General features: G+C 36.5%; 1 protein-coding gene across 3 annotated transcripts; it reads left to right on the forward strand.

The window, feature by feature from the left end:
* Positions 1–857: 857 nt before the first annotated feature.
* LOC129798354 (uncharacterized) lies at positions 858–16,119 on the forward strand. 3 transcript variants are annotated; one of them, XM_055841473.1, is made up of 7 exons: positions 858–1,528; positions 4,873–5,090; positions 11,843–12,335; positions 12,396–12,960; positions 13,019–13,365; positions 13,464–13,653; positions 13,725–16,119. In XM_055841473.1, exons 2-7 carry the CDS (start codon positions 5,083–5,085, stop codon positions 13,907–13,909), a joined length of 1,788 nt encoding a protein of 595 aa, XP_055697448.1. In that variant the 5' UTR covers positions 858–1,528; positions 4,873–5,082; the 3' UTR covers positions 13,910–16,119. The 3 variants fall into 3 exon arrangements, with proteins under 3 accessions (XP_055697448.1, XP_055697447.1, XP_055697449.1); XM_055841472.1 differs by having other exon boundaries at positions 858–1,496; positions 4,931–5,090; XM_055841474.1 differs by lacking the exon at positions 858–1,528 and having other exon boundaries at positions 4,776–5,090.
* The last annotated feature ends 213 nt before the right edge of the window (positions 16,120–16,332 follow it).

A 16,332-nucleotide genomic window follows, 5' to 3' on the forward strand; every position in this document is an offset into this window, starting at 1 on the left:
GGAATGAAATTAATAAAAAAAAATTCTTTACATGAAAATTTCTTATGTTTTAATCTCATGTTTTTTCTAATCGTTGATATTTAAAATTTAAGCTGTTATGATTAAATTACCTGAAGATAAATTGAAAGATAATGTGTCGGTGAGTATAAACGTATCCGGTTTGGATCACCCGATGAATTGAATCAAAATTGTACTAGTTTGCAGTGGTTATTTCTCCTTCGTAATTTCCTTTTCCTTCTTGGAAACTAATTTACAATCACATTTTAGATGAACTTTCATAAAAATCTTTGTCTTTTCTCTCATTTGACAGTTAAATGCATTTTCTGAATTTAAATTTCTTCAGACTAACTATATCCAAAGTTTTTATTTTATCAATAAACTGCAATAAACCATCGGAAAATTTTTTTCCTCAGGAAAATGATGTCAATTTTACTCTGAAGAGAGCTTTATGAAGGCATGTAACAATCTACTATAAAATAATTTAGTAATAATAATGTAGGTAAAGTTTTTGAAATTAGTGTACGTTTTTGAAGAGATATATTCTTAAGACTTTGTGGGATGCAAAGTATCACTCTTCATCATCATCATAGTACTTTTCTTTTGAAAAAGGACACAAACCAGCAAAAGATACTTTGGACATAGCTTCCAAATTCACTAATGATTCTTCCCTGGAAAGGAATCCGGATCATTTATCTTAAATAATCGTTTCCAAAGCCAAAAAGAACAGAGAATTTGCTTCTAACCTTACTTTCTTGGCGCCTTTTCTGCTTTTTTTGGCGCTTTTGGTTTCTCATTTGCGCCGCGTCCACGTGGTTGGCGCTCTTATGGCATTTGGCGCGCAAAAGGGGCCATTGGCGGGGTACTTAAAGCCCCACCATGTTGTGTGAGTGAGTATTAAGGTGTGCAAAGTGAAAGGTGAACCACGGGTGGACTATCAAGTCTCTCCAGAGGAGACCAACACACCCCTGAAAAGAATTAGTTTAGAAGGATAGTTCGAATGTTCCAGAGGAAGACCGTTTCCATGAGAGATTTGTGCCCAGTGTTCCGGAAATAGTGATTGATAGCGGAAGTTTTGGAAGATTTCCTGTGGAACTTCCTAGTCACACAGGCTTTGTGGGGGCTCAGAGGCTGAGAGTATCAGCATTGCAGCGGAAAGTGAATTGGAGACTTGTTGGAAGTGAGAGTGAAAACGCTTCAAGAAAAATACCTGGAAAGTCTCGTTGGAAGTGGGAAGTGAGCCTCTTAAGTAATAGTGGAAGTGATTAAACTCAAGAGTTACAAAAAAAATATACCTAATATAAAAGAACTTTTGAGACTCCATAAATAGAAAGGCAAGTGAGAATATATCCCGCCAAAAAAAGAAGAAAAGAAAAGAATCTCCAAACCTCTCTGGAAGTCCAAGAAGCAAGTTGCGGAACCCAAAGCAAAGAAAAAAAGAGAAAAAGAAGGAAAAAAAAGTAAAAACGTGATTTGAATTGGCGAGACGGAAAGAAAGTGTGAGGAGGAATTGAATAGTATAGTCGACAGGGTGATCACGATTTTCACTTTAATTTGCATTTTTATATCATTCCAAAATCACCAAACAGCAGCCCACATTTTATCTGAAAAAACTATTGAATTTTTCAATTTTTTTTTCAGCAAATTAGAGAGATTTTACTCAAATTGAAATTATTTGGAAGAAAATATAGTCTGTTCTTAAAGGTTTAAACTCTTGAATATTCTGAAGCCATTACAAGGCTTCTAGAAACTAAATTTTCAATTAAGATTACCAAAATGAAGCTTTGAGAGCGATTCTAGATGATTTCTCTTAATCTGTTTTTCCGATTTTGATAAAATGGAGATCGTTGGAAATGTGTTTCCAACCAAATTCTAAAATATTTCTTCATATGAAACTTCATTGTTTAGCGTTTTATTCGATTGAATTCAATCTTTAAATGAGATAGATTCTACCACACATTGGAATACAATCAATCCCAATCAGGGATAGATTTAACTCCTATATGGGGTAGATTCAATGCGATTACACTATCTAAATTAATCACAAAATAGGATACAATCAATCTTAAAATTGAATAGGTTTAATTTTAATTCACAGTAAAATCAATCGTGAAACGTGATGAAATCAATACCAAAATGGATAGACTAATCCCAAAAATGGATAAATACAATCCCAAAATAAGATTTTGAGATGTATTCAATCCCATGATGTGATCAGATCAGTCACAAAATGGGATAGAATCAATCCCAAAATGCAATAGATTCAATCGTAAATAGGATAGATGCAATCCCAAAATATGATTTTGAGATGTATTCAATCCCATGATGTGATCAGATCAGTCACAAAATTGGATAGAATCAATCCCAAAATGCGATAAGCTCGGTCGCAAAGTAGGATAGAATTAATTCCAAAATGGGACAATTTTAATTGCAAATGGGATAGACACAATCCCAAAATAAGATTTTGAGATGTATTCAATCCCATGATGTGATCAGATCAATCACAAAATGGGATTGAATCAATCCCAAAATGCAATAAATTTAATCGCAAATAGGATAGACACAATCCCAAAATAAGATTTTGAGATGTATTCAATCCCATGATGTAATCAGATCAGTCACAAAATGGGATAGAATCAGTCCTAAAATGCAATAGATTTAATCGCAAGTAGGATAGACACAATCCCAAAATAACATTTTGAGATGTATTAAATCCCATGATGTGATCAGATCAGTCACAAAATGAGATAGAATTAATCCCAAAATGCAATAGATTAAATCGGAAATAGGATAGACACAATCCCAAAATAAGATTTTGAGATGTATTAAATCCCATGATGTGATCAGATCAGTCACAAAATGAGATAGAATCAATCCCAAAATGCAATAGATTAAATCGGAAATAGGATAGACACAATCCCAAAATAAGATTTTGAGATGTATTAAATCCCATGATGTGATCAGATCAGTCACAAAATGAGATAGAATCAATCCCAAAATGCAATAGATTCAATCGCAAATAGGATAGACACAATCCCAAAATAGTAGATTCAATCCCAAAATGCGATAAGCTCAATCGCAAAATGGGATAGCATTAATCTCAAAATGGGACAGTTTTAATTTCAAATGGGATAGATACAATCCCAAAGTAAGAGATTCAATACCATATTGCGATAAGATCAGTCGCAGCAAAATCGGATAGAATCAATTCTCAAATAAGATAGATTCAATCCCATAATGCGATAAAACCTATCACAAAACATGATAGAATGAGTTGCGAAATGAAATGGAAGCAATCCCAAAATGGGACAGAATGAAACGCAAAATGGGACAGACACAATCTAAAAATGATAGATTCAATCCCAAAACGCAACAGATTTAATTACAAATAGGATAGAGACAATCCCAATATTACAGATTTAATCCCAGAATGCGATAAGATCACACGCAAAATGTGATAAAATCAACTAAAAAATGAAATAAAATCAATCACAAAAGGTAACAGATTTAATTGTAAATGGGATAGACTTCCTCAAAATTATAGACTTAATCAGATAATACGATAAGGTCAGTCAAAAAATGGGATAGAATCAATCCCATATTAAAAGTAGTCGCAAAATATGGCAGAATCCATTATAGACTTAATAGTAAAATGGGATAAATACAATCTGAAAATGATAGATTCAATCCGATAATCCGATAATATTATTCGCAAAAGTAATCCCAAAATAGGAAAGAATCCTATAGTGTGATAAAATCAATTGCAAAAACTGGATAAACCAATCCCAAAATGGGACAGATTTAATCGAAAAATGGAACAGACGCAATACCAGAAAATTAGATTGAATCCCACAATGCGATAAGATCAGTCACAATATGAAACAGAATCAATACCACTATTGGAACCGGTGAACGTCGGGGAAAGGGGGATCAGCTTAGAAAATTCTAAATTCTTCCCGGTTCCAATAGTAATAGTTAACCCGTCGGATATCACTTTCAACAGAATCAATACCAGAATAATAGATCCAATCCCATGATGCGATAAAATCGATCGCAAAATGTGGTAAAAGCAATTGCAAAATGCGACAGATTTAATAATCGCAAATGAGACAGACATAACCCTAAAATTATAAGTTGAATCCCATAATATGTACAACAATATCAATCCCAAAATGAGATAGATTCAATCCCATAATACGATAAAATCAATCGCAAAATATGACAGAATCAATTACAAAATGAGGTAAAAGCAATCCCAAAATGTAACAGAATTAATCGCAAAATGGATATAATCCCAAAATTGGGCAGAATCAATCGTAAAATGGTATAGGACCAATCCCAAAAGGAGATGGGTTCAATCCCATATAGAGATATAATCAATTTTCTAACTCTATAAATTTAATTGCAAGGTGGGATTGAATAATTGGATGAAATTGATCTTAAAATGGAATAAATTCAATTTCATGTTAAGATAATACTAATCCCAAAATAGGATACAGATAGATTCAATCCCAAAATATATGATAGAATGGGATTGAGTTCAGTAGTAAAATGGAATTAATCCGAATATTTCGGAAAAAAGCTTTTCCTTTTCAAAATGGGATAAAATCAGTTACAATATGTTCCAAAAACCAATCCCAAAATGGTATTGCGATCAATTAATAAATGCAATTATATCCCTTTCAATCCTACAAATAACCCAAAATTTGAATTTATGGTATTATTTATTTTCCTCTGTGCATAGCTCAATTCCTTAAACAATTCTTCATACACTTAAGTTTGCTTCAAAAACTCATGTTCAATAACTTATTAATTTAATAAATTTAAAATTGAAATATTGAAACAACTTCGATCACCCTGTCGATTGATGGTAAGAGGGGGGAAAGCAAAATGGTGGACAGTGAGAGTGATTTTCTGGCTCAAAATTTTAAAGGTCACTTGGACATAAGTTTCAACTATTTTGGTTGAAATTCAATAATTAAAAGTGGTTGAAGAAACAAAAAAAAAAGAAGTGGAAGAGAAAAAAAGAAGAAGGAAAAAAAAGTGAAAGTGACAAAAATACTGGTTAACGCATCACCAAGGAAGATGACAGTGTAAGTGATTCAGTGAATTTAAGTCCAAAGTTGCCAGTTAAATTGCTTAAATGGAGATGTGAGGTGCGGCTAAGGTTTTGTGAGCCAAGGTCGACCTGTGCACTCACCGGGGGGACACCTTTCACTCACGTGTGCCCCATACTACTGCTCTCCATTCTCGGATTTGCAATTTTATTAGCCGTTTTATTCGATTTTACGCTACCTTGCAGACACGTGGTCAAATTCCCGTCAAAATTCTTCCATTTTACTGGATATATTTTTGCTTTTGAAAGAGAGATTGGTTTCTGAGATCCCGATAAAACTGCACATATAAATAACTTTAGTTTATACCGTTTATACTCACATCCAGATTTATGAACCAATTTTGAATTTTACAGGACAACTCACGCATGCAAAATAAAAACGGCGCCATATCTTCCAGTGCATTAAGCACATCCCATAACTCCCATAAATTACTTGATTAAATTCAATTAAAATACCTTCGCTTTAAGTCTCTCTTTTAATCTCTACAATTTCGCTAAAGAGCTTATCGTTTATTTAGACGTAGAGATATCTTAAGTTATATAACCCTATTTATTTATTTAATCGAATTGATGCATTCGAATGGTTTTAAGTTATGTCAAACCACAAACAAAAATTAGATTATTGGTTTTTTTGTGAATCCTTCAATATTCAGTAACAGTTTCTTAATGATAACCATGATAAATACTTATGTCGAACTTTTTTAATTATTAACTTATCAATTTCTAACCTCAAAAACATTTCAGAATCTAGGTCCTTAAAATAATACTCCATTGTTTTTTTTTTCATTGTTTGAGATGTTTTTTAGGTTATGAGAGAAAATTTTTAGGTTATGTATATCATAACCGCGATAAATATTGCTATCTTATGATGGAATATTTCTAAGTTTAGTTGTAATACACAACTTTCTTCTACACAAAAAATTACATTCATTTCAAAATTTCCAGGCAGTTTTTTTTAAATGGTTGTTTTTTTTTGGTATTTGTTTTTGAGGTTGAAAATTGATAAATATTAATTTTTGAGAGTTAATATTACATTCTGATAGTTTGAAGAAGTAATAGGCGTTTGTTTTTACTGAGAATGCATGCCGTGTTCATAATAAATCGGGATATAATGAATTATGCGATGTATTCTCCATTGCTAGTGTTATCATAAGCTTGTTCTGAACGGTTAACCCCTCGCATTTGTGTTTGAATTGATATTAGTTTCTCAGAACGACGCCGATTTCTCCTAATAGAGTTCTTAGTGTTATGCCCTAGACACACTTACGACTTAAGCCGAGAGACGCTTTAGTGGAAAATGATGGAAATGTAGTTTAACCATTATTTCTAACATAATTACGCTAAGACATCTATCGGCTAATCCTCAGGTCTGTCAAGGCCCTTAGCCTGTGAGTTATCCCTTCGAGATGGACATCATAGACAGAGAGATTTAGTAATAACAGTTCATGTTAAATCTCCGCAAGGACTAAATCGTTAGGAGGGACGCTGAAGGTTTAGGAGGAAACTCTGATGGCTATGGTGCCCATCCATGCTATTTTTTTTTTTAGGGGTTTTCACTTTAACAGATTCAATGAACGTTCTAATGTAAATCACTACATTCGCTCCTTTCTGCAAGGGATAACTCAAGTGCAAGAAAGTGATTTGAATTTCCAATTTCCTGAAAAATTATGCGTTTCCTGGGTTAGGTTCCTGGTTTCCATGCGTATTCCTCATGGCTTCTCAGATTCCTTGCTAGTTCTCTACCTTTCCCATCGCATCGGTTCTTCAAGTTTCTCGTGGATTCCTCGTTCCTCCGCCAGACTGGTTCGGGTTCCTACCAAAATGAGTAACCTCTTGTCATTGTGGAAATACGCAAATTTTACATTTAAGGAACGATTGGTCCGGAGACTATCAAGCCTAATAAAAAATGAAGCTATTTTCCACTTTTCCTTGTAAATATTTTGCAGATATTGCACCGCGACTCAAACAAATTTGCTCGTAGTTCTTGTATTATTTTTTCGAACAATATGAAATATGTATTTTTAGATAGCTTTTAATGCATAATTTCGAAATATTTGAGACTGAGAAGTCAATTCTCTTTAGAAAAGAACTTGCCATTAGTCTTCAGTGCCTCTATGCATAAACGTATGGAAAAATGAATGTTAAGAGGCCCCTGATTGGTCTTTAGACTCAATCCAAAAATCGACTCAGTCTTTGGTTTTTTCATACAGGTAACAAATTATCTGGAGGTCATGAGTCATCTGTTAGATTAGATTAGATGTTGGGACGACGAACAGCATCAATCCAAGCACCTTCCAGCTTCATATTCGACTCCATTTCTGGCTTCAACAACAGTCTCTCAATTTCCACCCTTCTCCTTGTTCTCGTCCTTGCCAGCTTGTCGTCTGCATGCAGGGCTAAGTTCGGGCCCCTTATGCATCCCGTTTTCAGTAAAACCCCTTAATTCAAGGATTGAGTGTCCGTAGCCAGCCAGTATTCCGGATGAATTCCATTAAACCGACCGGCTTTACTTTAATAAGTTCTTCCCAAGTAGGCACCGCTTTACCTCGTAATTCGTTTGTGATGCAGAGACTTGGGCAGTCACATACGTAATGAAGCACCGTTTTCTCAGTATCGTTACATCTTCTACAGATCGTGTTACACTGTATACCAGAGGAGTGCAAGAACCGTTGAAACCGAATAAACGTCAAATGAAACATGTACGTCAATGGTCAAAACGCTACTTGAGCAAACTTATTTTGACGTTAATTCGGTTTCAACGGTTTTTGCACACCCCTGCTGTATACGCTATCTGTTCAGGTGTTTGTTTTGATGAAGGTAGATCAGCACAACTGTCAGAAATTATATTTATTTGCCTTTAAAGGTGTCTACACATTATAAGAAATTTCTATCAAAAATGAGCTTCAAGAAGTGTTCTTCAAGAAAATTGCCTACACATTGGTGAGAATTTTTGACAAAAAGATGGATTCTTGAAGAAAATTTGTCTAATGTGTAGACAAATTTCTTCAAAAATCATATCCAATTGAAGGAAATTTCCATCAAGAATTTTTGAAAGAAATTATCGGCTACACATTGGAATAAAATTCATCAAAGTCATTCTTGACAGAATTCTTGAAGGAAACCATCACGATTCAAGATTGTTTTTCACGAAAATTTGTTATTTTCTGCTGGAAAAAGTGAGAAAAGCGTTTGGTGAAGTTCCTTGGGATAGTATTTAGTGAATTTGTGAAGAAAATCTTCTAAATATGCAAGGGAATAGTGTTTTTCTGGAGATGTCGTTCCTGGTGGAATCCAACCCAGCCTTGAAGGAACATTTCCTGTGATTTTCCTCCAGAAATTGCCGGAAGTTAATCCATCTGTGTATTCTTGAGGTGTTCCACAGTACAGTGGCCTCGTACTCCATGGATTGCAAGATGGATGGAAAGGAGAAAATTTACGGACACTTTGGAATCTCTGCCTTGGTTACCAATCAAAACAAGAGCTAACCAGAGCCACCGAGGAGATCTCAATGCAAACGAGAGCTGTCCGGAGCTACCAGAAGCCATCACTTGAACCCCCAGAAGAACATCAGAATGATCTTTTATATCATTCACTTTCTCAACCACTAGGAACTCTGTGGGATTGCTTCCTTTCGAGAACATCAGAACTGGATAGCCACATGCCTTCAATTCCTCATGTCAATGGAACATGGAACCCAGTAAATAAATCAGTAGTGGAATTATTTTGGAACATCCATGGAATTTTCACAGGAATATTCTTCTATTATATTAATTTAAAAAAAAACTACATTTTTTACATAATAGAGATCCTTTATGTAATTTTTTTTTTATTTATTAAGGGGTCCATCTGGAAGATGATTGCCCCGCCTTTATGTAATTTCTAATGATTATTTATTAAAAATTCCTACTTTTAATAACATAATGCAATGTAAAGGACTTTTAATTTCGAAGATTACGTGGATTTTTAAATATTTAGGTTTGCTTATTTTTAGTAGTGGAAAATATATCTGATGTGGGGATGTTATAATATAGTACAAGCGGTTTAAAATAAATGAACTAAAAAAAAATCTAGTATAATATGTTAAGAGCAGTTTCCCAAAAATTAAATAAAATTTATTTCAATTTTAATTTCGCATTAAAATTCAAATAAGAGACAGCCTTTGAAATTTATTGTCTTTTTTGATCAGTAAAAAGTTTCATTCAAGTTTTTAACGCTTGTGGAAAGGATTTTATCAATATCAGGAGGATTTTTTTATGAGATCTTAAGAGTATTTTCCAAAAATTACACTTTAAGACTCCCAAAAAATCGAGTTTTGAATCTAGTACTTTACATTTCATTATGTTATTAAAAGTAGGATTTTTTAATAAATAATCATTAGAAATTACATAAAGGCGGGGCAAACATCTTCCAGATGGACCCCTTAATAAATTAAAAAAAAAAAATACATAAAGGATCTCTATTATGTAAAAAATGTAGTTTTTTTAAATTAATATAATAGAAGAATATTCCTGTGAAAATTCCATGGATGTTCCAAAATAATTCCACTACTGATTTATTTACTGGGTTCCATGTTCCATTGACATGAGGAATTGAAGGCATGTGGCTATCCAGTTCTGATGTTCTCGAAAGGAAGCAATCCCACAGAGTTCCTAGTGGTTGAGAAAGTGAATGATATAAAAGATCATTCTGATGTTCTTCTGGGGGTTCAAGTGATGGCTTCTGGTAGCTCCGGACAGCTCTCGTTTGCATTGAGATCTCCTCGGTGGCTCTGGTTAGCTCTTGTTTTGATTGGTAACCAAGGCAGAGATTCCAAAGTGTCCGTAAATTTTCTCCTTTCCATCCATCTTGCAATCCATGGAGTACGAGGCCACTGTACTGTGGAACACCTCAAGAATACACAGATGGATTAACTTCCGGCAATTTCTGGAGGAAAATCACAGGAAATGTTCCTTCAAGGCTGGGTTGGATTCCATCAGGAACGACATCTCCAGAAAAACACTATTCCCTTGCATATTTAGAAGATTTTCTTCACAAATTCACTAAATACTATCCCAAGGAACTTCACCAAACGCTTTTCTCACTTTTTCCAGTAGTGAAACAACAAATTTTCGTGAAAAACAGTCAGAAGAGGTAGAGACTTGGAAATGATGGCAATCTGTCAAAAAAATTTTTGATGGAAAATAAAAAACCCAATGTGGAGGCATTTTTCTTCAAAAATTCCTTCAAAAATATGAATTTTTCTTTAAAAAATTCTTGAAATAATTCTTGATGAAATCAGCTCCAATGTGTAGACACCTTAAGAAACTCCAGCCGCAATCAAACTCAGTACTTCGATCAGGATTGCTATTATCTTAGCCTGAAATACCGTGGTACTGTAGTCAAGAGGCACCGATCCACTAAGCTCGAGTTCTAGAGAGTCATCAGTAGTAACAAGTAGTAATTGAAAGAATCAATATCCAGTGAATCCTGCTACATAAGGTCGAGCATTATCATTCTCTAAATTACTTTGTTCCTGTTTTTGTGGAGATGATTTCTCCATGTTTTCGCAAATTATAATACACTACGCTTAACTCATCCTACCAAATATAAAACGTAAACTTGCAACCATGAATATATGGCTTTCTTGTCGATGTTGATGCGGGACTAGGTTTACCCGCGTATATTACAATCAGGATTATCGTAGTTCATCGTAATGCATTGCATACGCTTTTAATTTTCTGTAATCTGATGCAAAGATCTCTTGGTTTCGTGCCGTTGGATCAACTGCTCACGCACGATATTTTGGGTGTCTCGTTTCTTCCTTTTTTTTTAACATTCTGAATGTTTTTAAACGTTTGGAAACTGTTGATTTATCAGCTCCTAAGAGTTTTTTTCAGTTCTTACTTTGTGTGATATAGATCTGCATCTAGTACTTACTTAGGTGTGTAAAGGATCGGATTCTTAGTTTGGAAGGATTGATAGGAAATGGGCTCTCTTAAGCAACTAGCCGCCACACCTTCTAGTACCCAGCCAGATTCCCCCGAGAGACCCAAGTCCAGATGTCCTTCTTCTCCGACGTTCTAGACCGGGCTGACTCTCTCGGCTCTCCAACTTATAGGTACAGTGACAAAGACCCTGAGGGCAATGACACCGCAACGGTTTAGAAGCGGTTCAGGGACGGATTTGAATAGTAACGTTTATAACTGTCAGGATTTTTGCAACGTATACAATTCATTGGAAATAATAGGTTTACAGGTGGTGCTATGTTCCTTTGAAGGTCAGGGTCATTTGTAGTTCCTCTTCCGACTCTTAGCGATCCAAAACGTCCAAATTCCAGCTCTGTAACAAACCCAGTCATTTAAGGACCTCGTTTAGTACCTCCTACCGTCTCTTCCAGGCTTACTTTAGAAGGAATTAATTTCGGTTTCTCATTCAATAGTTTCTTGAGCATTATATTGTTTTTAGTGCACATGCCCGAGCCAGTCCAGTTGTTTCGTTTAAATAGAAAAAGCGTGGTCCGGCTCTCTACAGAGTTGCTCGAATTCGTGGTTCATCCTATTTCGAAATCGCCTCGACGAAACATTTCGCATAACTCTAAATATCCGTCTGACCATTCGCTTTTCAAAAATCGATAGCATATTTTCGAATACCGCTTCTAATTAGTCATCTTCTAACGCCTGCAGTTGATGATATTTGTTCTAGTTTCTAACTTTTCTAATCTTAATATCTGCATAAATGTTTGTTGATCAGGATCTTGAGCATCTGTCTGGCGACTCTAGTAGCTTCAGTGGTCTGCGAGACCCCATCTCTAGGTTCCCAGACTTTAAGTTTATCCGGGCGAGAAAAGCCCGAACTGTCTGAACATCTGAGTGCTGTTATTGGTGAAGATGTGGCCAAGAGTATCGAATACAAGCGTCAAGTTGAAGAAACTGAGCTTGGATCAACTGCAAGATCAACACCACTCACAACACCATCTACTGGATCAACTCCAAAGTCACGCATTCAGATCAAAACTGCCCCAAATGGCGTAGATTACGAATATGAGTATGTTTATTACTACTACGATGAGGACGAGGATACTAATAAGACTACAACACCGCCGTCTGAACGTGGACGGAGTCGCTATCAAACCATAGAGCGTACCTCCAAACAACCCCTGGAGGATGATAGTGCAACTGAGGTGAGCGAAGAAGAGAGATTGCCGCAGAATACGCGATTCCCACCAAGAAGTTCACCAGACCAGGTAACGACGTGCTATAAATCAGATCTTGACGATCATAATGACACTAATATTGTCTTAAAGGTTACCGAAGCTCCAGTAAAAGTCAGCGTTAAGCATCCTAGCCTGGAACTTGTAGATAGTGACACCTTCAATACAGCAGACAATCGCAATCTCTACGGAAGCCAGACTGAAGGGCCCATGGAAAAGGCTGCCTTTGATCTCTACGTGATCCTCCAGAATGAAAAGATGGCGGTAGATGCAACAGAAATTGCTACAACAGAAGAACCAACAACGCCTGAAATCACGACGGAATTTATTGAGGAGACTACAGTAAGTCAGGAAGTGACAACTACAACTACGACAACAACAACGACAACAACTCAAAGGCCAACAGAAGCACCAACGGAAGCTAAGAAAGCCGCATCACAGACAAGGAATCGCTTCAAGTTACGTCCAACGCCATCTACAACAACAGAAGCAACCGAGAGGGTGCCATTTGTGGCAAAGAGTCGATATGGAAACGGAAAACCTGCTGGAGGAAATCGTGCAAATTCCTTTGGACGTACTCTCAGTACCTCAGTGCCATCTACAACGGCTCCAGCTGAGCCAGAAAGCAAATCATCATTTTCATCACGTGCCACTAGAAGTTAGTAGATTTAATTTTATCCGTAGATGGATTCAACAAAATTTTATGTTGATTGCAGCTCGAAATCGTTTTAATTTGCGCTCAACTACGGAAGCGTCTGCTGTTTCGGAGGAGACATCCACGGTAAGTCGTCTGACACGTCCTAGGCCAACATTCAGTGGTCGTACGCGTACCAAAGCAACAACGGCATCTGTGGAGGAAGTAACAAATCGGACGACAGAAACTACTACAGCAAGACCTAGAGTTGCTCTTCCCAGTCGTTCCGCAAATAGGCTACTGGCACCTAGAAAGAACCTCCTGCGCTCATCTACAGCCCCACCTAGTACTGAACCACCTAGTGAGGATCTCGATGAGTCTGATGTAGCAGCCCCGACGCCTCGAAGTCGCCCCGAGGAGGTAGAAAAGGTGAAAAACGCTCTACTACCTTTAGAAAATATCCTTTTCAAAATCCCCTTTTCAAAATTGCATTGAGATTTTTCCTGGTGACTAATGGGATGTTTTAGGGTCGCTTCTTTACACAGACACAGAGTGAAAGTACAACTAGTCAAAGTGGAATAGATCGACTGAGAAATCGTCCACGTATCAACATTCAGCCAGCCGGACGTCCAAAGGCACCAGTACAGAATGTCTTTGCAGCTAGAAAAGCTAATCCGCTGATCAGGAGACCTTTTGGTATCACATCCAGTACATCTGGTAACAATAGACACTTCCTAACTTACGGAAATCTCTTTTGGTTTTTCACTAATTTGCCAAAATCTTTACAGAGTCTCCAGTTGAAACTGAGGAAGCTGATGCTGATCCGGCTGAAGAAGAACCGGAAACTGATGCTGAGGAACCGGCTGTTGAAGTCACAGAAGCCCCCTCATCGGAGGCTCCACGTGGCCTTGGACTTCTAGGGGCAAGACGTCGGCTGCCATTGAGACGTCCAGGGACTCTCTACACTGCCTAAAACAAGCCCAAATAGGTTTATAATAGCTGAGATACTTTACAGGCAACCCCGGAGTGTTTGCAATTCGAGATCCGTCCTATTTTGACTGTGAGTTGAATTTTAATAACAGAGAATTCACCTCACAATCGAATTTGCAGACATTCCGAGTTGCAAACAATCCGAGGGGCCTATTTTAAACAGTTGGAGTATAGAAGAATAGTTTGACCAAGGGACGAAAAAATGGAAATCGGTAAATAAACTCCGAAAATATAGTCCAATAAAGTTATTTTCAGTAGCTCAGAAAGAACTAGAGTTAGAAGGAATAGTTATCTATTGTTGGAAAGGTCTCGACCTCAGCTACAACACACTAAAATTTAATCAAAATTTAAGATGGGGGCTTCGATATAATTTGACATAGACTTTTTTCGATAATCGATTTTTGGACTATAGCGCCCCTAGCGGGAGACTTTCATTTATGAAAGCCATGATGCTATGATCATATTTTGATAATAAAAAATATTGAAATAAAAAGAAGTTAATATTGTGACGAAGTCCGGAAGAACTGAAGATTGCACCTAATTACGTGAGATACGATATTCGTAAATAAGGAAAAAGTTATGAGCTTTTAAATATTCGCTAAGTATTCGGTCAATAATTCAAATTTAGTCAATGAGAACATGGATTTTGCCCTGGTCTTCTTCCTTATTACACAGAGATCTTGAATATTAGGGTAATAGTTGTCAAACACACGGGAAAGTATACAGTAGCCTCTCGCTTAATCGGCTCTTTTTAAATCGAGCGCAAAATTTTTTTTAACGATTTTCGCGTTTTATTTTAAAGCAAATTTGTTTAAATTTGCTGTATTTCCCCCTGGTTTATCGTGATTCTTTAACTTTGAGCGCTTTTTGTGGAATTTATAATGATTTTGATGCCCAAATCTCTAGATAATTTGGATGACATTTTGCCCCATATGCCCGATTGAGAGAAAGACCACTGTAAAAAAATCTTCCTTCTCGCGAGTTTTCATTTGTCATTTTTAGCCCCAATCACCCGAATATTGGAGAGCTCAGTGTATTGGGGTGCCCTGCAATCCCAGCCTCTCGGAGTAGACCCCCCATTATCCATTCCCGGAGAGTTACGAGTCGAGCTTTCTCAGTAAGGAATCCTCTCAGCTTCACGGTAGCGATATGGTATCCTCTGAAGTCGTTATAGCACCCCTCAGAGTCACCACTCCAACTGAACAGTGATTGGAACCGTTAGCTTAGAAGAGGCTTCGTCAGGACAGGCTTTCTCCCTCCAACTCCTAGGCTCAACAGTCCTATTGCAATAGTGGTTTTTGTTTGGACGAAATTCAGATCACAATAGTCAGACATCTAACAAGTTTATAACGTTTATTTTGTGCTATGAAGCTTCGAAACGTTGTGCTAAGGTAATAAAGGAGGAGAAGATTAAGTCAAAGTCCCTGTGTTCAAGATGAACATGCACGTTCATACAAATTATTTTCAAATTAGGATTTTTTAATCTTTGAGGGATAATAATGGGTTTTAATTCATATCGAACTACTTTTGAATACTTAAATCGCCAGGATATTCATCATAAGTCCTCACATCCTAAAAAGGATACGAATAATTCAACAAAAAAGTCGGATAGTTTTGGCTTCACCAAGACTTTACAAAGGTTTTCGTTATCCCTACTTTTCAAGTCAATGACTTATCCTTAAAGGATTTAAGGACTATTACACTATTTTTAGATACTTTTACTACTAGGAATGTCCTGTCATTTCAATTAGAGACGAATAGTTTAACTAATATACGGTTTTTAGTTTTGGTTAAATCGAGTCATTTCATGAAGTATACAAAACAAGCCTCACTTTAACGGCAAATATTGAAGAAACTAGAATGCTAAACGATCCTAAACTTTTACCATCCTATTTTCTATATCCTTAACTCTATCTGGTATCAATTTGCTACCATTCTAACAAGTAGTTTCTATGATATTAGAGATTGAAAATTGTCAAATTCTTATTGAAAGTAGGTCATTATGCTTAGTGCTAATGACACCCGTTCATTCACTTCTTAATCAGCATTTTTTCGGCAGCAAAATAAAAAATGTGCAATTTTGCAATGACGCATTATGGGTTCACGGAGTTCACCTTAGTAATTAAGTGGGGTAAAAATGATTTTGTATAAATAGGGTTAATTTTTGTTAAATAAATCAGATTGCGATAGAGATTCCTGAGTTTCACTTCTAGCAGCACGAGAGTGCTTGTTCCAGAGAAATCGCATCTCCCTTTTGGCCCAAGACCAGCGGCATCCTATTGCCTAAGGATTACCAGCGGCCAATTGGCTCCCTACTGCCAGGAAACAGCGGCTTCTCTTCAAGAAGCCTTAAGACCTAGGGCAGGCTTTGAGAATATTTCTGGAGGAATTTTTCCCTAGAGGCAT

The sequence above is a fragment of the Phlebotomus papatasi genome, chromosome 1, assembly GCF_024763615.1.
Source record: "Phlebotomus papatasi isolate M1 chromosome 1, Ppap_2.1, whole genome shotgun sequence".
Classification (NCBI taxonomy): domain Eukaryota; kingdom Metazoa; phylum Arthropoda; class Insecta; order Diptera; family Psychodidae; genus Phlebotomus; species Phlebotomus papatasi.